Source organism: Diorhabda sublineata, chromosome 4 (genome assembly GCF_026230105.1).
Source record: "Diorhabda sublineata isolate icDioSubl1.1 chromosome 4, icDioSubl1.1, whole genome shotgun sequence".
Taxonomy (NCBI): domain Eukaryota; kingdom Metazoa; phylum Arthropoda; class Insecta; order Coleoptera; family Chrysomelidae; genus Diorhabda; species Diorhabda sublineata.
In genome coordinates, this window is record NC_079477.1 from 2379336 (window position 1) to 2400741 (window position 21406).

The following is a 21406-nucleotide window of genomic DNA, read 5'->3' on the forward strand; positions in this document are numbered from 1 at the left end:
ATTGAACCAAAAGTTTGAATTTTATCGTAAATAAAATATTTAATACTTCAATTAAGACATTGAAGTAAATCTTTATTAATGTTTTATTTTAATATCAATAGTTTTGTTTTGGGTGTGGGTCAAAGGGTATAGTTTAATTTTGTGCACTGAAGAAGGCAACCTGTTAGTAAAAATAGCGATGAGATTCTCTGATATAAAAAGACCACAAAGCACTAGAGACTTATCACTTGTAATTTACTTAGAACTATAGATGTTTCTGATTGAACTTAATTATTAGTTTGATATATCTCATTTGAGCCTTTCTGAGGATATCCAACTTAATATTGGTGGAAGAAATTGTTAATCCTTTTATTTAGTTGCCAGATTTTACATTCGACTATAGTAAAAAATTTAAATCACAAATATTCAAGACACTTTTTTTATGATCTCCAGGCAAGGTAATTTATTCTCTTTTTTAATTTAACTTGGCTTTAGTCATTAAGAAGAGTCTTTGAATTTCCTAGAGAATTTACAAAAATATTTTAGTGCCTCAGATTGGCTATAAAATGAATGCATGGATTTATAAAAACGTTCAAATTTTTGAATAAATAACTGGAGCCTGGGTGTGCAGTGGCGTAGCTAGACGTGGGCTTTTGACCATCAAAAAGACGGAAAACATTATTTCAAAGCCTTTATGGAATCTATATGTTGTTCAATACTCTTCTATTCATATTTCTCCATCAATGGTAGGTAGGTATGGCTGGTTTGGTAGAATAGATTTATTGGGTACTTCTTGGGAACGAAAGATTTGAAAATTATTAAAATCTACTAGAGGAACAAAATTAAACAGGAATACAAATTGGCGAGTGAATGGTACCCTATTAGGTATTGTGAACAATGCCTGCTGGAAACTCGGCAAAATTTCGAAGGCACGAACCATGACAAATTCTCCTTTTTATCACGAGGGCTTTGAGCAAACAGGGACTATGGAACTCACTAGACCCAAAGCAGTAGTCTCGCAGCTTTAACTGGTGCTTTTTACAAAGCCTGCCGCAACATCAGTGATGCGAAAAAAAGGGAAAGGTCATGGTTGCCAGACGGCTAATGACCACCGTCTTATATATCATGCTCCTGATTCTAAGATTGCCTCCTCCACCCTGGGTTTCCAATCTGTATAACCCGGTTAAGTAAAGAGGTCAAAAGCTGTAAAACTATATCTGCAGTATGGTCCGGTGTTAGCTACGTGAAATCAGAGGGACAATAGAATCTGCAGGTGGCAGTGAGTCGAGGGTGTCGGCCCAAAACTGGCTTCATAGAAGAACATTGGTAATTTCAATTAGGATGGGGCTATGGCTTATGTGCTTAACAGCCCTTGGTCACTCACTATATAGTAAAATGAACAGAAGTTTCCGCATCAATTGAAAGAAAAAGTCATTTTCCGTTATCTGCAGGTTTATTACTTCAATTTTGATATACATATAAAAGATTAAAACACAAATGAGATTTTATCTTATATATTTTACTTATAACAAAATTCCAAAGTATCAAAAATTAGAATAGTTTCTATGAGGATTCCCTTAATTTCCTGTATTTCTAAAGTATTTAACATAAATTATCCAATCAACTTATGACTCAATTTAAATTTGTATTGTCACTACTTCTGATAACCTTATTTTTAAAAACTAAAGTTCCTATCTTTAATTTATTTGTAATATTTTATACAGCCTCAAGTTATTATTCTTACAAGGGACAATTTTATCTTCAAAGTCAATACTAGGTAAGCTATAATAGTTTTTAACAGTCCTCGGTTTTATGAAATCAGTTAAAGCAACTTCTTTGTCTTTTTGTGGCAGTGGACTTCTGGTAGCTGTGAATGTAGTAGCAGGAATTTTTTCACACCTTAACGGTATTAAGTTTTTGTAAATTGGTTGATTGTAAGGAAAATTGACCTGTCTTGATACCTATAAGATAATAAAAATTCAAAATATATTAAAAAAAAAACTAGAGAGAATACCTTTTCATCGACAGCTAGTTTCTTATTTTGTTCAAATACACTTTTAACTTTTCTATATTTCGTAATATAATCTACTTGTTTGGATAAACTTAGAGTGGAGTAAGGTTCTGGTGTATCAAAAGACTCTACAGTAGTTTTCGTTTCTGAAACCTGCTCGATTTTTTTTGGACTATTATCACGTTCATTTGAAAAACTTTTAATCACTTTAATTTCCGGAACTGGTCTCTCTGTATTTCGTACTAAAACTTTTTTAACCTTTGAATTTTTATTTTGATTTTGTGTAGTTTTAGATACATCGAAATTACTTTTGGATTTTTGTACATTATTGCTAAAAATGGAATTTGAACTTTTTTTGGGTTTGTTCATTATTCACTTCGAAATTTAATTAGAAACATAAAAAATTAAATATAAGCTAATACTTAAATTCAAATTAAACTGTTGTTCGAATTTGAGGTTATTTGTAAAAGTGGTCTCTCCCGTCTATTGCTATCCAGTTATTATGTCAAAGAATATTTACATTTGTCTATGGTGATTATAGACCACATTATGTTTTTTTTTAACATATAAATTTTTGAAGAGAAGATTGACCTCACCATTGCGACAGAGACGGATTTAATTTATTGTATTTATTTATGTTATATAAATATGAATCAATCAGTATTTAAAAATTTTGAAAAACTTGTACGCAACACCATGTACAATAGTGCTATTCTAATGTTATTTTGCGTAAAAGTATAAATATCTTTTTATAATATTGCTTTGTCAGCTCAAATTGAATCACACGTGTGTTTGTATGAGAAATTAAGAATTTTGAATGATAAGCTAATTTTAAAACCAAATGACATACTTAAACTATTCTATTTATTTAAAATGAATATTTTATACGTTTCAATATTGTTTAATATAATGATAAACATTTTTACTAAACATGTCGTTTGTATTGGACTCGATGAAATTGACGCGGAAGAATTCGGTTATATATCAAGTATAGCAGTGCATAAATCGAGAGCTTTCCTTGCTCTACCGCGAAGTGTATGTTTTAATAAAATAAGTGATCCAACTTTGATTGAAACTTACTGGGACGAAGGTTATCAGTATATCTTTAGTCGATTTTTACAAAAAGTTACAAAGTAAGAAGAATTGCGTCCTTTATTTTTAGAAATATATAAAAAAAAATAGCATTTTTCTTGAATAATTCTTATAATTTATCAAACAACATTCAAATCTTCACATATTCAACAGTTTTGAATGATTCATTAATTATAATTTTTAAAACTTTTTACAAAAAGGTAAAAACACTAGTTATGTAAATAAATAGGCGACTAGTGATTTTATATAATAGGAAAGTTTAATTTTTTTCTTCAAATTAGACCTAAAATAATATCTTCTCAAACATGGGGCGATTGCTTTTCAATCCAAGATGCAATATACCTGAGTATGGAACCTCTAATACCGAAACTATGGATTCTAGATAGAGGTAATTATGATTGTAGTCCGAAAATATTGTCCTATCATACAATTTTTAACCTCATATCAGATAAAACAGAACTTACAACTATAAGAGGAAGAAATTTGAATTCTATGGTGATTGATCCAATTTTCGAAAAGAATTTTGGACATAGGGCCTACATAGGACAAACAGGTGAGGTAATTAGCTCAAATTTTATGCGATTCTCTATGAATCTTTTATAGATGAGAATTTTCTAATCGTTTTCTGTTTGAAAACATTGATTTGGTGGAAAGTTCACCTAACAGAAAGCAGTAATCCTTTTATGGTAGTGAATACAAACTTTTTGGAGATTTCTAAAACTAGTTCGAACTTGTTTTTAACTGGAAACGAACGAGAAGACATATTCAGTTTAAATCTGGAACAGTTAAGACACTTACCACTCGTCGAAACTGAGGTTAGTATTTGTAATACACCTGGGGTTCAATTAGTCTTAAAGTCAATTCTAAGCTCTATAATATTCTCGTAGTTTTTCGTAATAGTTTGAAAAGGTCTGTGTAGGTTGTAGTGCTCGCAAAATACGTGCCTTGGTAGATGATTTCACGGCCTTGCACTTCTCCAAATAAATGAGTTTCGATAAATTGAAGTTCCGGACGTTTCCAAGTGAACCCGCTGTTCATGACTGCCATCGACTAGTTCCTACAAAACTGCTCTAAGCGGGGTCAAGCTGGATAGCTCGGAAGTATCGATAAAACAGAGTCAACAACTTTCTTTTATGTTCTAAGTTGTCCAAGTTTTTGGTCAACTCTGGATCATCCATAAGTCGAGTTCAAGGTACGTTCGGGAAAACATCTTCAAACGTCTGGATCTTGTGGAGGATTAGAAGCTGTTGCGGAATACCTATACATCTAAATCGACCACGTGACTATGCCCAGGACATATTTTATGTCCAGACAAGACCAAATCCTAAGCTGTAGTGGTCAAAACTCTTTTATTTACACATAGATACCCCATAAAATTGTTTCATTTATTAAGTTGCATTTTAAATTTTCCATGTAAATTTGTTATTTGATTTTCAGGGGGACTCATTGATTTTAAATGTTACTTTGCTTGGGCAGAAGCTGGGAGCTTCAACGGGGATAGTATCAGATCTAGACGGTGGATTAATTTATTTCATGAAGAGATTTCATGCCATATTAAGATGGAATACAGAGTATGCTTTTGTATTATAATATATCCTGCGCTTTTTTATCTCTTCCCATTTCAAGTTTTTCCATATGTTCTAGACCTATTTTACCATTCCTTCTTTCATTATTCATTGTATCTCTGTATAAGTATCGTCTTATTACTTTGTTTTAGGTTTCCTATTGTTGCCGAACACCACACAGTATTGGCGCAATCGTTTCAAAAGTTTCCATATATTTCTGGTTTCTTTACAGATTCTGATGATGATATTTGGGCAATAGTGAATTCGGGAAATCCGAACGATTGTAACAACGTTACTAAAAACTTGGAATTGAAAAATAGAACTGTTAGAATAATTAAATATAGTAAATCTGATGAAGAGATAACATTTGATGTCTGACATGGAAAAATGTGTAGCTAGATATTTGATCTATAAGAAATGTTGAATATTTTAATCTAATCATTATTTTTCATCGAATAAAATATATTTGTATATGTGTATTTATTCTACCTGTCTACTTTATGTAGGGGAAATCGACTGAAAAGGAAGAACCGCTTCCAAAGAAGGCAAAGATCGTTCCATCTGCAGGCAAGGTCATGGCGTTAGTTTTTTGGGATAATTTTTATTGAATGTCTTGGAAAAAGGAACGGCGAGTATTATACGAACTTATTGCAACGTTTGAGCGATTAAAACAAGCAAAAACGACCGCATTCGACTAAGAAGAAAGTGCTGTTTCATCATGAGAGTGCACCAGCTCATACATTCGTTATTGCATTGGTCTAAATTAATGAATTAAAGTTTGAATTGCTACTCCATGCACCTTATTCGCCAAAATTAGACCCCTAGGATAATTTCCGAAATAAGGGCTCGGTGGTCAAGATTTTCTAACAATGTAGAGTTGAATTTTCGTGTTTTCTTTGTTGGGCTAGGTACCATACTGGTATATGATACTTTTCTTCTTTTTTAACTATACTCATAGACAAAGTAATACAAATAAAGTTACGGTAGAACTATCTTTGTCGCCAATCACCACTCAGTGAAAGAACGATAGTTCTACCTTAGATCAGAGGCTGTTTCTTTCTAAAATTGGTATAACTTTTTAATATAGAAATTATTTATATCCATTAGTCTAGAATATGTCTATAGTTAAACTGCAACATTTAATTTAAACCATAGACAAAGTATAAAAGATAAAGAGGACGATGTTCGACTGGAATCGAATGGCTGGTAGAAAGAGAACGAACATCGGTATACCACTATCTATTTGTCTTTAATCTATCCTGATTGGATCAAAATGACGTCTAAGTTTCAAATGTAAGGAATGGCAAAAGAGGAAAATAACTAGTTTTTAATTCATTGACCAGTAGAAGGCGGTAGAGAGTGGTAAACCGATGCTCTTTCTCTCTTGACCAATAGTACAGTTTCACTGAAATGTCACTCTCTCTATCTTTAATATTTTCTCTATTACTTAAAATGGATTAGTAAGAAAAAGAAAAAAGTTTCATTATTTTATTTATTCTTAAATATATTACCATACAAAATTTAACGTGATTTTGTTTAATTTTATCTAAATGTTTGTTTATTGAGGAAGGTTCGATATTATTTGTTTTTTCCTCGGTTAACTAATAATAGCAATAGACGAGTCAGGCATAGAACCTACTAAAAAGAAGATGAACTTGCAAATCGCTGCAACACAACAATTTTTTAGCACTATTTAATAATTAATTATTTAAATTGAAAATAAAAATTAATTAAATGCTATTGACATAAAGACAAAAACCATGGGAAATAAATGAGCTTAAGAAATTGAATTTATGGAGTGTATCTCCAGGTGTTTTGGCAAAATTTCTAATAATTTTAGGTCGCTTGAATGTACTTTGAATATTTTATTCTATTTCAAAATGTTTAGCACGTAATTCTACTACATATTTACACTTATAAATTCACTTCCTGTCATTTCTGACAATAATAAGTCTTAGAATCGATAATGATTTCCAAATTTTTAACGTGCGAAAACTCGTTGTCACTAAGTTTTTATTTTTGTACCATTTGTTACTTCTCAGAATATTTGAGAGCCGATTTTCTTGATTTTCAAACTACTTTCTGCTCTTTTAGAACGTTGCTTACATATTTTGAATTTAGAGCTGCCTCCCAGTTTTCTGTGAGTCTCTTCTTGTAGGTTTTTTTTGTTTTCAACTTTCAATACATTCCTAAATGAAAAAGGCGTTGATCAGAAAAATACCACCTCTCAAATTGAAACTGGATCTCTAGAAATGCAATTGATCGATTTAAAAAGTGAAGCTTGTTTGAGTGGAAAATTCAAAGAGTTGAAAAGCAAGTTAGAAGTGTTGGAGGTCCAGAAATGTGTGTACAAAAAGCATCAAAAGTTGAAGTACAAGTTAGGGTTGTGAGTAAATGTTTAATTGTTTTAATTTTACTTAAATAATAGGTAATTATTATCTAATAATTTCATATAAATATGTAAGTAGTAATTTTATACTTTTTTGGCTCTAGAAAATCGAATAGTCATCCGATTTCGATGATTTTTTTTAAAAATCTTCGTTTTTATAGCGGATTTACGAAAAAAAATTAGGCAATGAAAAAAAATGAAAACTTATATTAATTTCAGGGCTTTGAATGTTCATGAAAATGAACTCATTCACGTATAATTGTTGATAACTTTTTTCCTAATAATCAAATGAAGTTGTTATATTTTTTTTCACAATCCAAACAAAAAAACGAACAAATTTAAAAAAAATATATACAAAAATGTTGATTTATTATGTTTTTACAATTAAAAATAGTAACAATATCTTTTAAACTTGACCTTTTCTCACATATAATCGTTTGTATCTTTTTTATTAAGTAGTCATTAAAGTTTTATGTAATCAAGTGTACAATATTAAAAGGTAACTTTGAAAAATTGAAAATTTTCACCAGTAAAAAATACAAGGTAGATTGTTAATGAGTTGGGCGGGGAGGGGGAGGGGGCGAGTGGGTTGCAGAGCAAACCAAATGTAAACTTTTGTTCTAACTAACCTAACCTAACATAACCTAAAATAACTTAATCTAACCTAACCTAACCAATATAAGTTTTAATTTTTTTTATTCCCATATTTCTTTTCATAAATCCGCCGTAAAAACGAATATTTAATAAAAAATGATCCGAAATCTGATGATTTTTCGATTTTCTAGTTTAAATTTGGTTGGGGCAGGGGGGCGAGTGGGTTGAAGAGCAAACCAAATGTAAACATTTGTTCTAACTAACGTAACCTAACCTAACATAACTTAATCTAACCTAACCTAACCAATATAAGTTTTAATTTTTTTTTATTCCCATATTTCTTTTCATAAATCCGCCGTAAAAACGAAGATTTAAAAAAAATGATTCGAAATCTGATGATTTTTCGATTTTCTAGTTTAAATTGGGTTGGGCGAGTGGGTTGAAGATCAAACCAAATGTAAACATTTGTTCTAACTAACATAACCTAACCTAACATAACTTAATCTAACCTAACCTAACCAATATAAGTTTTAATTTTTTTTTATTCCCATATTTCTTTTCATAAATCCGCCGTAAAAACGAAGATTTAAAAAAAATGATTCGAAATCTGATGATTTTTCGATTTTCTAGTTTAAATTTGGTTGGGGCAGGGGGGCGAGTGGGTTGAAGATCAAACCAAATGTAAAAATTTGTTCTAACTAACATAACCTAACCTAACATAACTTAATCTAACCTAACCTAACCAATATAAGTTTTAATTTTTTTTTATTCCCATATTTCTTTTCATAAATCCGCCGTAAAAACGAAGATTTAAAAAAAATGATTCGAAATCTGATGATTTTTCGATTTTCTAGTTTAAATTGGGTTGGGCGAGTGGGTTGAAGATCAAACCAAATGTAAACATTTGTTCTAACTAACATAACCTAACCTAACATAACTTAATCTAACCTAACCTAACCAATATAAGTTTTAATTTTTTTTATTCCCATATTTCTTTTCACAAATCCGCCGTAAAAACGAAGATTTAAAAAAACTGATTCGAAATCTGATGATTTTTCGATTTTCTAGTATAAAACTACAGTTTTTTTACCAAAAAACTTTATATATTGGCAATAATTGTGGCTCTATAAAAACATTAAATTTTGTAAATTGTAATTTTTGGTTCTCCTGACACAAAAGCATCCCTACCTCTGGGGTATTTCTTCGGATATTGATTTTGTTTATAAAGCTTGGTAATAATTATTTTATGTCGCTTATTCTTTTTTAGATTTTCGATAATCGAAGCTAAACTTCTAACAGACACGGAATGTTTATTTGACAACTGCCAAAATACTTGCAAAACTGTCTAAAAATGTACGAATTTTTTGTCTCCACACCCTTATTGTGCAACGAATTTTGTACGGGGACGGTGGATCGTTTCGACGAGTTTTTTCTTAAACAAAATTATTAGAAAGTTTGTTAGTGCGGATTCACCTTTTTTTTTTAGTTTAAAAGCATATTATTTATTTATAAAACGTATATCATTTCTATGCATAGTAATTTATTTCGTGTTTACAAATAAATTAATTATGGAGGTATTCAAATTATGTCACAATGTTTGATTAATTAATTAATTTCTATGTAACAGTCATCGACCTTTTCTCTGCACTCGGAAAAGAATTAATTAAAGTGTAATTGAATAAAATTAAATTGATTTATACAATTTTATATAATAAAATAAAACATCACATATTATAAACTATTTTATTTCGCTAAATTTGCGTATCACACAAGATCACAGACTTCTAAGCAGTACATCGAACTCAACCTAAAGTTATCTTAATCACAGGTCTTGATAAGAGGATGTACAGCCATGGAGGGGCCAAGACTTCCAGCAACATTAAGAACAAAATCGTGGAAGTTGCTCTCAATAGCCCACATGAGTTTTCTATATCCAGCCACAACTTGGGTAGCCAATCTACAATAATCTCCTTTTTGCACCAACAGAAAGTTTTCGGGTTTGAATGCGGTTTCGCTGTTCCAGATGAAAATATCAGATTCGCCTTTGTACCTGAAGAATAGAGCTGCTCCGTTATCTGTACCGAGAATAACGATTTTTCCTAACGGGGGTTTACAACCGACATCGATAACTGCTCCGGATGCTTGTCCCTTTTGCAAGAATTCAGCTTTTATTGAGAATAGTCTAGGCGATGACAAATAAGTGAAGTAGAGGATGTTTCCGCACGGTTTTCTCGCTAAAGCAATATATAAAACATCTTTGATACAAGCGTTCTCTCCATTAGCTACAGCTACCGGTAATACAATACGGAAACCGGTACCAACATCTAAATTGACAACAATGATTGCTCCAGATCCACCGTCGGCTACGTAAGCGAAAGGAAGACCTTCTTTGGAGAAATCGACGATGAGGTACTGAAGACGACTTTCGGCTGTAACGAAAGATTCTAAACTGATGATTTTAACAACCAAGTTGGTTTTCAAGTTGATTCCTACTATTTTGGGAGCGCAACGACGTACTGGTTGCTCTAAAGTATTAACTATACCAATATCCAAAACCCAAAGGATATCAGCACCATCGATGAACAGATCGACGACGTTCTGGAAGGCCTCGCAGTTACCTTCTTCTTGAAGCGGCCAGCTCGGGTACGGTATCAAAGTAGCTTTGCATCCTCTAGTTCTTAAAGAGAATTTGGCGAGGGTGAACGGTACTCCGTGTCTATATCTTGGAAGGGCTATAAAAGCTTCATCTTTATATATCTGCATTCTGGTTGCTATTACATTTCTCGGTACATGACGACCGGTGTTTTTGTAAATATTTTTCGTACTTTCGCATGGAAAAGCTAATTCGTTACCAGTTAGTTTATAGCTCAGGTCTGGGATTAGGTTTTTGTTGCATGCACCGAAAGCGGATGCTCCCAATACCATACAAGATGAGACCAACAACAGCGAATATATACCCATGGTGACCTGTAAATAAGAAAAAAATATTTTTATATCATTATAATTATCTATGAATCATTTAGAGTCCGGAAAAGATTAGTAAATTTATAAGGAAATTACTAACTAAAAAGAAGAAAAGGAACCAAAGAAAGTAAATGAAAATAATAAAAAAAAAGATGATAGAGCAAATGGACATGAAAAGTTTTTTGAGACTTGTATGGAACAATAATATCAAATTGATATTGATAAAACAGAAAATGAAAAAAATTTCTAGAAATAGAAACAATTAGACAAAGAATTAAAAATTTAGAAAGGTGAAAAAGTTTGGATAAATATATGGAATTGATTATTCATACTATCCATTATTTGTTTATTTATCTCATTCATTAATTCTTTTCTTTTAAATGTTATCAAAATTCATTCAAATCATACCATATAAGGAAAAGGTATTAAAGCATTGAAAAAATAACGAAACTTTCACTTTCTCTTTGATAAGTGTATCTGAAAAACAAATAACTTAGATAATAATTGTATATATGATAAGGAAAGTAAATGTTTGACAAAAAAGATTGAGATGAAAGTGAAAAAGCAAAGATTGGAAAAAAAACTAGTTTGGGGTCAATAAAATCCATCAAAAGGGACTCAATAATGATAAAGCTAGCAAAAACATTAATGAAATGGTAAGGAAAAAGGTAATAACGGACTTTAATTGATATAGATACTAAAAATAGAAACAAATAGCAAAACTAATGAGATACGAAAATAGTATTACAAAAAAGTAAAAAAGCATAGATGAAGATACATAATTTCTTTGTTATATGTAAGAATCTAAATTTTTCGACGTACCTGTTTGTTCCCCTTTCCAAAAAAATTGTGGGGAATAACTGTACACTTCAAAATGCTGTAGAACACTTTTATATATAGTAAATTTGTTTGAATTACAAAACATGACCAAGAAAATAATATTTTCACGAGACTAGTGTCATCTTAACCTTGAATCGATCGAATTGTTTAGTATTTTTAAATACAGGTTAATGAATTTTGCGTGGTTTAATGTGTCAATGTACTCCGTTTAAATATTTTGACTTAACAATAATAAATCGTTTCCGCGTAAAGAAATTGGATAATATACGTTACATTCTCGTTTGTAATTAGAGGATGAGTTATTTTTCGTTTGATAAATAATAAGATGATGAAATTAACATCTTTAACACAAAATTTATTATACCATGATCCGAGCTATTTTGTTAAAATAAAACTAATCTGTTAACGTAACACCACGTGTATTTATTAAAACCTGTTGACAAAAGCCGCGTATTAGAATCGTCTTTTCTCAAGTCCAAAACACTGGCCTCAACACCCTATGCCTGTTGAGCCAATTAATTGTAACTTTTAATTGACTCGTACAAAGGTGGCGGGATAGCTATGAAATATATATATAATTGATTACCTATATAATACACAAAGTAATTCTGTTTCTGTATAATCAAAGCAAAGCAGATGATTGTCGCTTTGGTTTTAGAAAATATTTGAGGTTATGTACTGCGTAAATAGACTAATTCCACGTAATCTTACAGATCGAACTCAATTCAAATGATTTCAGTTTCCAATCAAAATGGAGTATTAATGTCTGTCCACAATTTACAAGGTCGGATATTCAATGTAACATGTCGAGTTATGTCAATAAAAATCATGTACTCAACTATAATTTTGTGGTTGCTTGGTTTAGTTAGGGATCTCGTGTTTGGCTGGTCCGATATATATTTTTGGAAACCGAGCTACATTGAACTGTTTTAATAAAGAAAGGCTCCAAGTTTTGGGGTTATAAGAACCAAGCACAAGCTCGAGTAGTACAGAGGAAATTCCTGCGGATCTTGGCCATGAGCTTCTCGGGAAAGACGTGCCTTGGTGGTTGATTCCACAGACTTGCTCTTCTACAAAGGAAGGAGCTACGATAAATTGACAATCAAGGTCTCTGTAGACGAATTCGCCTCATGAGCCACGTCTGCTTGTTGAGCAGATCTTATAAATACTGCTTTAGATCGGATTAAGTTACCAACTTCTTTTCCGCTCCTTTTTATATTGAGTCGTGCATCTTCAAGAAATACTTAAGAGCTGAAATCCAGATGTGTGAACATTAGATAAATGAAGCGTTGAATATTGAAGACGCGGTTCCGTAAGACAAAAAAGTGCAGATCCGAGAGAGATAACCGATTCATTATCAACATATCGGGCTCTCACTGGTGCTCAAGTTCAACAAGAGCTCAGAAAAATGCGAGAAACGACTGTACAGTCAGAAGTAGACATAAAGGCCAACTACTCACCCCAAATTAACCCCAACACACCAAGTAGCCCGTTTACAACGTGGCAATCAAAATCGTGGTGGTGAAGCGTGGGAATTAACAGCGAGTACCAAAGAAATCACGTCGTTTCCTAAGCCAGCTCCATCGGCGAAAACTTGGTTCTAATGCAGATAATGTCCGTTCACATATTGCAGGTTTGACAGTATTTTCTGTTGTCGAAATTATTGTTGTGGACGTTAATCATATCGAGCATTTATGAGATGAACTTAAGAGAAAAGTTAGGGTCAGAAATCCTGCACCAGCCACGAAATCGAACCTCAAAACGACGCTCATTGAAGAATGGAATGGCATGGAACGAAATCGGCTGAAGAAACTTATTTGATCAATGAAAAAGCATCTTATTAGGACCAGGGGAGGAAATACTAAATATTGATAAGTTAAGGGATAGAAACCTTGCACCAGCCACGAAATCGAACCTCAAAACGACGCTCATTGAAGAATGGAATGGCACGGAACGAAATCGACTGAAGAAACTTATTTGATCAATGAAAAAGCATCTTATTAGGACCAGGGGAGGAAATACTAAATATTGATAAGTTAAGGGATAGAAACCTTGCACCAGCCACGAAATCGAACCTCAAAACGACGCTCATTGAAGAATGGAATGGCATGGAACGAAATCGACTGAAGAAACTTATTTGATCAATGAAAAAGCATCTTATTAGGACCAGGGGAGGAAATACTAAATATTGATAAGTTAAGGGATAGAAACCTTGCACCAGCCACGAAATCGAACCTCAAAACGACGCTCATTGAAGAATGGAATGGCATGGAACGAAATCGACTGAAGAAACTTATTTGATCAATGAAAAAGCATCTTATTAGGACCAGGGGAGGAAATACTAAATATTGATAAGTTAAGGGATAGAAACCTTGCACCAGCCACGAAATCGAACCTCAAAACGACGCTCATTGAAGAATGGAATGGCACGGAACGAAATCGACTGAAGAAACTTATTTGATCAATGAAAAAGCATCTTATTAGGACCAGGGGAGGAAATACTAAATATTGATAAGTTAAGGGATAGAAACCTTGCACCAGCCACGAAATCGAACCTCAAAACGACGCTCATTGAAGAATGGAATGGCATGGAACGAAATCGACTGAAGAAACTTATTTGATCAATGAAAAAGCATCTTATTAGGACCAGGGGAGGAAATACTAAATATTGATAAGTTAAGGGATAGAAACCTTGCACCAGCCACGAAATCGAACCTCAAAACGACGCTCATTGAAGAATGGAATGGCATGGAACGAAATCGACTGAAGAAACTTATTTGATCAATGAAAAAGCATCTTATTAGGACCAGGGGAGGAAATACTAAATATTGATAAGTTAAGGGATAGAAACCTTGCACCAGCCACGAAATCGAACCTCAAAACGACGCTCATTGAAGAATGGAATGGCACGGAACGAAATCGACTGAAGAAACTTATTTGATCAATGAAAAAGCATCTTATTAGGACCAGGGGAGGAAATACTAAATATTGATAAGTTAAGGGATAGAAACCTTGCACCAGCCACGAAATCGAACCTCAAAACGACGCTCATTGAAGAATGGAATGGTATGGAATGAAATCGACTGAAGAAACTTATTTGATCAATGAAAAAGCATCTTATTAGGACCAGGGGAGGAAATACTAAATATTGATAAGTTAAGGGAGAGAAACCTTGCACCAGCCACGAAATCGAACCTCAAAACGACGCTCATTGAAGAATGGAATGGCATGGAACGAAATCGACTGAAGAAACTTATTTGATCAATGAAAAAGCATCTTATTAGGACCAGGGGAGGAAATACTAAATATTGATAAGTTAAGGGAGAGAAACCTTGCACCAGCCACGAAATAGAACCTCAAAACGACGCTCATTGAAGAATGGAATGGCATGGAACGAAATCGACTGAAGAAACTCATTTGATCAATGAAAAAGCATCTTATTAGGACCAGGGGAGGAAATACTAAATATTGATAAGTTAAGGGATAGAAACCTTGCACCAGCCACGAAATCGAACCTCAAAACGACGCTCATTGAAGAATGGAATGGTATGGAATGAAATCGACTGAAGAAACTTATTTGATCAATGAAAAAGCATCTTATTAGGACCAGGGGAGGAAATACTAAATATTGATAAGTTAAGGGAGAGAAACCTTGCACCAGCCACGAAATCGAACCTCAAAACGACGCTCATTGAAGAATGGAATGGCATGGAACGAAATCGACTGAAGAAACTTATTTGATCAATGAAAAAGCATCTTATTAGGACCAGGGGAGGAAATACTAAATATTGATAAGTTAAGGGAGAGAAACCTTGCACCAGCCACGAAATAGAACCTCAAAACGACGCTTATTGAAGAATGGAATGGCATGGAACGAAATCGACTGAAGAAACTCATTTGATCAATGAAAAAGCATCTTATTATAGTTATCAACTTCTTTTCTGCTCCTTTTTATATTGAGTCGTGCATCTTCAAGAAATACTTAAGAGCTGAAATCCTGATGTGTGTACAAAAGTCCAAGGATGGACGAATCTGACTCTTGTAGAGGATTAGAGCTAGTTGCAGAGTATACATTTTTTTTTGGTCTTTAAAGAAGCTTCCAAGTTTTTGTGGACTTACTTTAGTTGTTTTGGCCACGTGGCTTTTCCCAGATATATTGATCCTAATCTCAAAACTCAACAGATAGGATCAAATCCGGAGCCCCAGTAAGTACTAGCTTTTTTTAAAAAACGGTTAATATAGTTATGGATATAACGTTTTACAAATAATATTGATTCTAACTTTTTGTCGTATTTACCAAAAGCACTTTACTTTTGATGATTACTCAGTTTAAATCTGAAGATGTTAATGAAAAAATAGATGATGATGAAGAAGAAATCGATGGGGCACTATAAGAAACTGCCGAATTGACATTATTCCACTTATTAGCCGGTAAATTATGGAATAGGTATCATGAAAGAAAAAATAGGGACAGGACATTGTTTTTTCAACGTTTTCCAGTATTTTTCTATAGTATGAGAAATGATTATAAATTATTGAAACGTTAACAATAATTTAAACATATATTCAGTGTAAACTAGAAAGTTTTTTACGGTTTAAAGTCAAAAAGCGTGGAGAGTCGATATTAAAGGGTTCAAAACCCTTTAATATCGAGATCATTTAATCAATTGGAAAAACTGCAGCATATTCAACGTCTGCTTGACATTTTCGTAGTTCCTTTGATGTCGGAAATCGTCCAAACGCGGTTCTTATTCTTAAACACGGTAAAAACTCCGCCAAACCTAAATCTTACCACGCCACATCGCTGCTCAGGGTTCTGGGTAAAGTCTTTAAGCATCAAGAACAGAATCTGGAGCTTCTGTAGCTCCGGGCACCAAACTCAACTGGAAACATCGTGCCGCCGCCATCTTCATGGATATACAGAAGTCATGTCTGGCACTGGTGCTCCAGCCACTCGTCACCGTCTGCCATCACCGCAGCTTCCGATTTCTACCTCGAAATTTCCACTTAAACCTTTGGAAACAACGTCTTGAAATCAGGAACCATGATTTATCACCATTTTTTTCAACTATGTTTCTGTTAAATCTCTAATACCATGAAGAAACTAGTTGCTAGTTTCCAAAACGATTGATTAAAAATTTTCAAAGCTATCGTGCTTCAATAAAAACTCGTTCGAGTCCTTATTGGTGAGATATGGCTCGTTTCCAAAAGAAAATATTCATATTAAGAATAAAAATAACCTAACGGCATTAATCATTCGGTTTTTTTTTCATTACTTCACGAAATTGAGTCTACACATTCTCGAAATTGTCTTCTGAAGGTAAACTGTTCATCTTCGGTCTCTGAAGACGACAACTCGGCTATCGAAACCAGTACTTTTGATGGCCACCAGATTAGACAACTTAGATACTCAATTTTATGGCTGAGTCAGAGCTAAAGACTTGGACAGGTTTTAACTTTGTAATGCAGAGTTTTTGTTACAATTACACCCCATATTTGGGTTTGCATCTGGACTCAATCTAATGTCTGTCTTGATTTAAGGCGAATAAACAATTTTTTTGGCCATTCTGTATAAAATGTAAGGAAATATCAATGGATTACATTCTCCGAAATCTAAATGAAGTAACGAAAATTAAATAAACATTTATTATATGTTATAGTTAATATTAATAATAATAACTAAAAAAAAATATTTCTTCTTTTGTACAAGGCACGTTTGTTAACAATATTTCGACCTCCTGTTATTATTAAACATCATTTCAAATATATAAAAACAATACCAAAATGGTTCCGCATGTCATTTAATTTTTGTTTTCATGCAAGGTAAGGCAATACTCTAATCAATAATTTTTCTAACAAACCATTTGAAAGTTTAGATTCAATAATTATACCAATTACATAGTTCAAAAAACAAAACATCTAGTTTGTAGAAATTAAAATCTGTAAGTATAATCTAGACATTCAAAAACCAGTTATAACGTTTCAAATTACTTTTTATGGGATTTCGAGATATCAATAGAAAATACGTTCAGGTTAACGTACTATCTGTACTTTTCAATCATTTTTTTTCATTTTATTCCACGTTACAATCTTCTTTCTCAACCCACGTTTTCATTTAATGACAATCACTTCTTCGTTCTGAATATTTCATTGCTAGATATACGTATTTCCGGAAACTACAATCAGATAGATCAGGTATCAGCTGATTGCGTAATATATTTTAGTTTCTTTGATGATGACAGCTGTTCGTATCCATTCGCAATCATCTTGATCCGGATTATTTCCCGAACGATCAGATCACGATAAAAATCGATTTGATAGGTTAATCGATTTGTATACATGTTGCCAAATTGGTGATGATGTGTCAAAAACTGTTTCGAAAACAGTTCTTTTCGAGAAATCGTACGATAAGTTTTATTTAACCTAAAAGTTCGAGTTCGACAACTTATAAATGATTGGATTTGGAGAGAGATGAAATATTCTGATCTGTCATCGATATCGCAAAGTACCGTGAGCAAAATTTATGGAAAACGGATAGGAAAAACTGTGGAAACTGCTTTGGAACTCTGGAAATTATAAACTGTCTACGTATATTTTTTGTAGAGAAATAAATCGACTCCTCAAGTCATCAGAACTCTTCCAAACTAATTCTCAATATATATTTTAAGTGTTTTCCGATTCTAGTATCCATTCGCGATATACTAGATCAACTGATCGGATTACTTTGTTCACTTTCGCAATCATCTTGATCCGGATTATTTTCCGAACGATCAGATCACGATAACAATCGATTTGACAGGTTAATCGATTTGTATACATGTTGCCAAATTGGTGATGATGTGTCAAAAACTGTTTGGAAAACAGTTCTTTTGGAGAAATCGTACGATAAGTTTTATTTAACCTAAAAGTTCGAGTTCGACAACTTATAAATGATTGGATTTGGAGAGAGATGAAATATTCTGATCTGTCATCGATATCGCAAAGTACCGTGAGCAAAATTTATGGAAAACGGATAGGAAAAACTGTGGAAACTGCTTTGGAACTCTGGAAAATATAAACTGTCTACGTATATTTTTTGTAGAGAAATAAATCGACTCCTCAAGTCATCAGAACTCTTCCAAACTAATTCTCAATATATGTTTTAAGTGTTTTCCGATTCTAGTATCCATTCGCGATATACTTGATCAACTGATCGTATTACTTTGTTCACTTTCGCAATCATCTTGATCCGGATTATTTTCCGAACGATCAGATCACGATAAAAATCGATTTGATAGGTTAATCGATTTGTATACATGTTGCCAAATTGGTGATGATGTGTCAAAAACTGTTTGGAAAACAGTTCTTTTGGAGAAATCGTACGATAAGTTTTATTTAACCTAAAAGTTCGAGTTCGACAACTTATAAATGATTGGATTTGGAGAGAGATAAAATATTCTGATCTGTCATCGATATCACAAAGTACCGTGCTCAAAATTTATGGAAAACGGATTGGAAAAACTGTGGAAACTGCTTTGGAACTCTGGAAATTATAAACTGTCTACGTATATTTTTTGTAGAGAAATAAATCGACTCCTCAAGTCATCAGAACTCTTCCAAACTAATTCTCAATATATATTTTAAGTGTTTTCCGATTCTAGTATCCATTCGCGATATACTAGATCAACTGATCGGATTACTTTGTTCACTTTCGCAATCATCTTGATCCGGATTATTTTCCGAACGATCAGATCACGATAACAATCGATTTGACAGGTTAATCGATTTGTATACATGTTGCCAAATTGGTGATGATGTGTCAAAAACTGTTTGGAAAACAGTTCTTTTGGAGAAATCGTACGATAAGTTTTATTTAACCTAATAGTTCGAGTTCGACAACTTATAAATGATTGGATTTGGAGAGAGATAAAATATTCTGATCTGTCATCGATATCGCAAAGTACCGTGCTCAAAATTTATGGAAAACGGATTGGAAAAACTGTGGAAACTGCTTTGGAACTCTGGAAAATATAAACTGTCTACGTATATTTTTTGTAGAGAAATAAATCGACTCCTCAAGTCATCAGAACTCTTCCAAACTAATTCTCAATATATATTTTAAGTGTTTTCCGATTCTAGTATCCATTCGCGATATACTAGATCAACTGATCGGATTACTTTGTTCACTTTCGCAATCATCTTGATCCGGATTATTTTCCGAACGATCAGATCACGATAACAATCGATTTGACAGGTTAATCGATTTGTATACATGTTGCCAAATTGGTGATGATGTGTCAAAAACTGTTTGGAAAACAGTTCTTTTGGAGAAATCGTACGATAAGTTTTATTTAACCTAATAGTTCGAGTTCGACAACTTATAAATGATTGGATTTGGAGAGAGATAAAATATTCTGATCTGTCATCGATATCGCAAAGTACCGTGCTCAAAATTTATGGAAAACGGATTGGAAAAACTGTGGAAACTGCTTTGGAACTCTGGAAATTATAAACTGTCTACGTATATTTTTTGTAGAGAAATAAATCGACTCCTCAAGTCATCATTTTAGATAAAAAATCGTGTTTTCCGATTCTAACATATCGAACATGTTTCAGAAAAATGATCTTCCGGACATTTTTGATTGTGGTTGTGGCCGTAATATATAGCGAAGCTCAGAATAGCTGTGAGCTGATAGAATGGACAGGCGGTCAATTTGATTGGCCGAACGATGCCACGAAATCCATTTACAGATCATCGGGACGTTACATCCCCAAAAACATCATAGGAACCAGAGCCCAGGTGTGGAAAGACGAAATTTTCGTAGCCCTACCAAGATACAAGCCGGGAACTCCGGTCACTTTGGGTAAAATCGGATTGAAGCAAAAAGGGTGCGAAGCTGTGATCGAACCTTATCCTTGCTGGGCGTCCCAAGAAGAATCTGACATCAACGCTTTGCAGTCCGTCGTCGATCTTTACTTGGACGAAAACAATATTTTATGGGTTCTTGATACTGGCGTAGTGAACTCTATGGAACAACCTATTCGTAGATCTCCCCCGAAAGTTGTAGCCATCAATATCACCAATGGAAAGAAAGTTAAAGTATTGGATTTGTGCGGTTTGGTAGCTCAAGCTTCTAGATTACAGTATTTGGTGGTTGAGTACGCTCCGGACGGCAGACCTTTCGTATACGTCAGCGACGCAGCCACAAGATCCATCTTAGTTTTCGACGTAGCCGGAAACAAGGGATACAGAGTTGTTTTACCTAAATTAGTAACGAATTGCAGAAGAGATGTGCTCTACATAGCATTGATACACAAAGCGAATTGCTGCAACTACTTGGTCATCACTTATTTGTCAGGAGCTAGAATTTTCCAAATCCGTACCGACTATTTGAGAGCCGGATGTGCCGCTGGAAAAATTCAAGATCTCGGAGCGAAAGGAGGTAAAATAGTTGTATTAGGAACTGATCTCGGATCTGCTCTTTTCTTCAGATTCGAAGGTAAACCGGAAGTCTACAGATGGGAAGTAGAATCATTATTCAAAGATTACCAATTGGTTTATAAATCACCAGAAAATTATCTGGCTTCTCATGCTTTCGCCGACGTTGGAAGAAGAAGGATTCGAGTATTGGAAAGCAACTTCCCAGATTATATCGAGAATACCGTTGGTTGTGGTGCTTCACAAAGAGTTGCACTTATGATCAGTCCTATCAACAGTCCCAATTAAATTTTTTCATTGTAAGATGTTGTACAGTGTTTAGGATTAGAAATGAAATAAAAATTTTGTTGATAACGTTGTTATTTCTCTTATTTTTATCCTAAGATAAAATCTGCGTAGAAACCTTGTAGGTAAAAAAAGTTTCTAATTGATTTGAAACCTCAACAAAGTCGTACTAATCGAAAACGACGAATGTAAATTCTGTAGAAGCATCCATCTACTTACTTGCTGGATGTATGGTACTACAAAATCAAATTTCAGTTCTCAAGCATAAT

General features: G+C 33.4%; 4 protein-coding genes and 1 long non-coding RNA gene across 6 annotated transcripts; 3 read left to right on the forward strand and 2 right to left on the reverse strand.

Moving 5' to 3' along the window:
- The first annotated feature begins 285 nt into the window (after positions 1-285).
- LOC130443549 (uncharacterized) lies at positions 286-5118 on the forward strand. Of its 2 annotated transcripts, XM_056778279.1 has the most exons (6): positions 286-437; positions 504-729; positions 3364-3635; positions 3686-3897; positions 4520-4653; positions 4800-5118. In XM_056778279.1, the coding sequence occupies exons 2-6, from the start codon at positions 674-676 to the stop codon at positions 5023-5025; spliced, it is 900 nt and encodes a 299-aa protein (XP_056634257.1). In that variant the 5' UTR covers positions 286-437; positions 504-673; the 3' UTR covers positions 5026-5118. The 2 variants fall into 2 exon arrangements, with proteins under 2 accessions (XP_056634257.1, XP_056634256.1); XM_056778278.1 differs by lacking the exons at positions 286-437; positions 504-729 and adding an exon at positions 2764-3123.
- Positions 1414-2461, reverse strand: LOC130443550 (uncharacterized). The gene is made up of 2 exons (XM_056778280.1): positions 1994-2461; positions 1414-1940 (listed from the first exon to the last, which is right to left on the reverse strand). The coding sequence occupies exons 1-2, from the start codon at positions 2357-2359 to the stop codon at positions 1677-1679; spliced, it is 630 nt and encodes a 209-aa protein (XP_056634258.1). The 5' UTR covers positions 2360-2461; the 3' UTR covers positions 1414-1676.
- A 1153-nt stretch (positions 5119-6271) lies between the features above and the next one.
- Positions 6272-9368, forward strand: LOC130443552 (uncharacterized). Its single transcript, XR_008909853.1, has 2 exons — positions 6272-7033; positions 8898-9368. It is a non-coding gene; the product is annotated as an uncharacterized LOC130443552 (long non-coding RNA).
- LOC130443551 (major royal jelly protein 2) lies at positions 9360-11905 on the reverse strand. Its single transcript, XM_056778281.1, has 2 exons — positions 11417-11905; positions 9360-10597 (listed from the first exon to the last, which is right to left on the reverse strand). Exon 2 carries the CDS (start codon positions 10589-10591, stop codon positions 9449-9451), a length of 1143 nt encoding a protein of 380 aa, XP_056634259.1. The 5' UTR covers positions 10592-10597; positions 11417-11905; the 3' UTR covers positions 9360-9448.
- A 5238-nt stretch (positions 11906-17143) lies between these two features.
- LOC130443554 (uncharacterized) lies at positions 17144-21206 on the forward strand. Its single transcript, XM_056778284.1, has 2 exons — positions 17144-17257; positions 20030-21206. The coding sequence occupies exons 1-2, from the start codon at positions 17229-17231 to the stop codon at positions 21138-21140; spliced, it is 1140 nt and encodes a 379-aa protein (XP_056634262.1). The 5' UTR covers positions 17144-17228; the 3' UTR covers positions 21141-21206.
- Positions 21207-21406: the final 200 nt, after the last annotated feature.

Excerpts from the sequence above, each read along its gene's own strand:
- LOC130443551 (XM_056778281.1), bottom strand. The coding sequence starts at position 10,591 with ATGGGTATATATTCGCTGTTGTTGGTCTCATCTTGTATGGTATTGGGA.
- LOC130443554 (XM_056778284.1), top strand. The coding sequence starts at position 17,229 with ATGTCATTTAATTTTTGTTTTCATGCAAG. Across the intron at positions 17,258-20,029 it reads AATTTTTGTTTTCATGCAAG|AAAAATGATCTTCCGGACAT; the intron begins GTAAGGCAATAC and ends AACATGTTTCAG.
- LOC130443550 (XM_056778280.1), bottom strand. The coding sequence starts at position 2,359 with ATGAACAAACCCAAAAAAAGTTCAAATTCCATTTTTAGCAATAATGTA. Across the intron at positions 1,941-1,993 it reads AACTAGCTGTCGATGAAAAG|GTATCAAGACAGGTCAATTT; the intron begins GTATTCTCTCTA and ends ATTATCTTATAG.
- LOC130443549 (XM_056778278.1), top strand. The coding sequence starts at position 2,864 with ATGAATATTTTATACGTTTCAATATTGTTTAATATAATGATAAACATT. Across the intron at positions 3,636-3,685 it reads GGCCTACATAGGACAAACAG|ATGAGAATTTTCTAATCGTT; the intron begins GTGAGGTAATTA and ends AATCTTTTATAG. Across the intron at positions 3,898-4,519 it reads TACCACTCGTCGAAACTGAG|GGGGACTCATTGATTTTAAA; the intron begins GTTAGTATTTGT and ends TTTGATTTTCAG.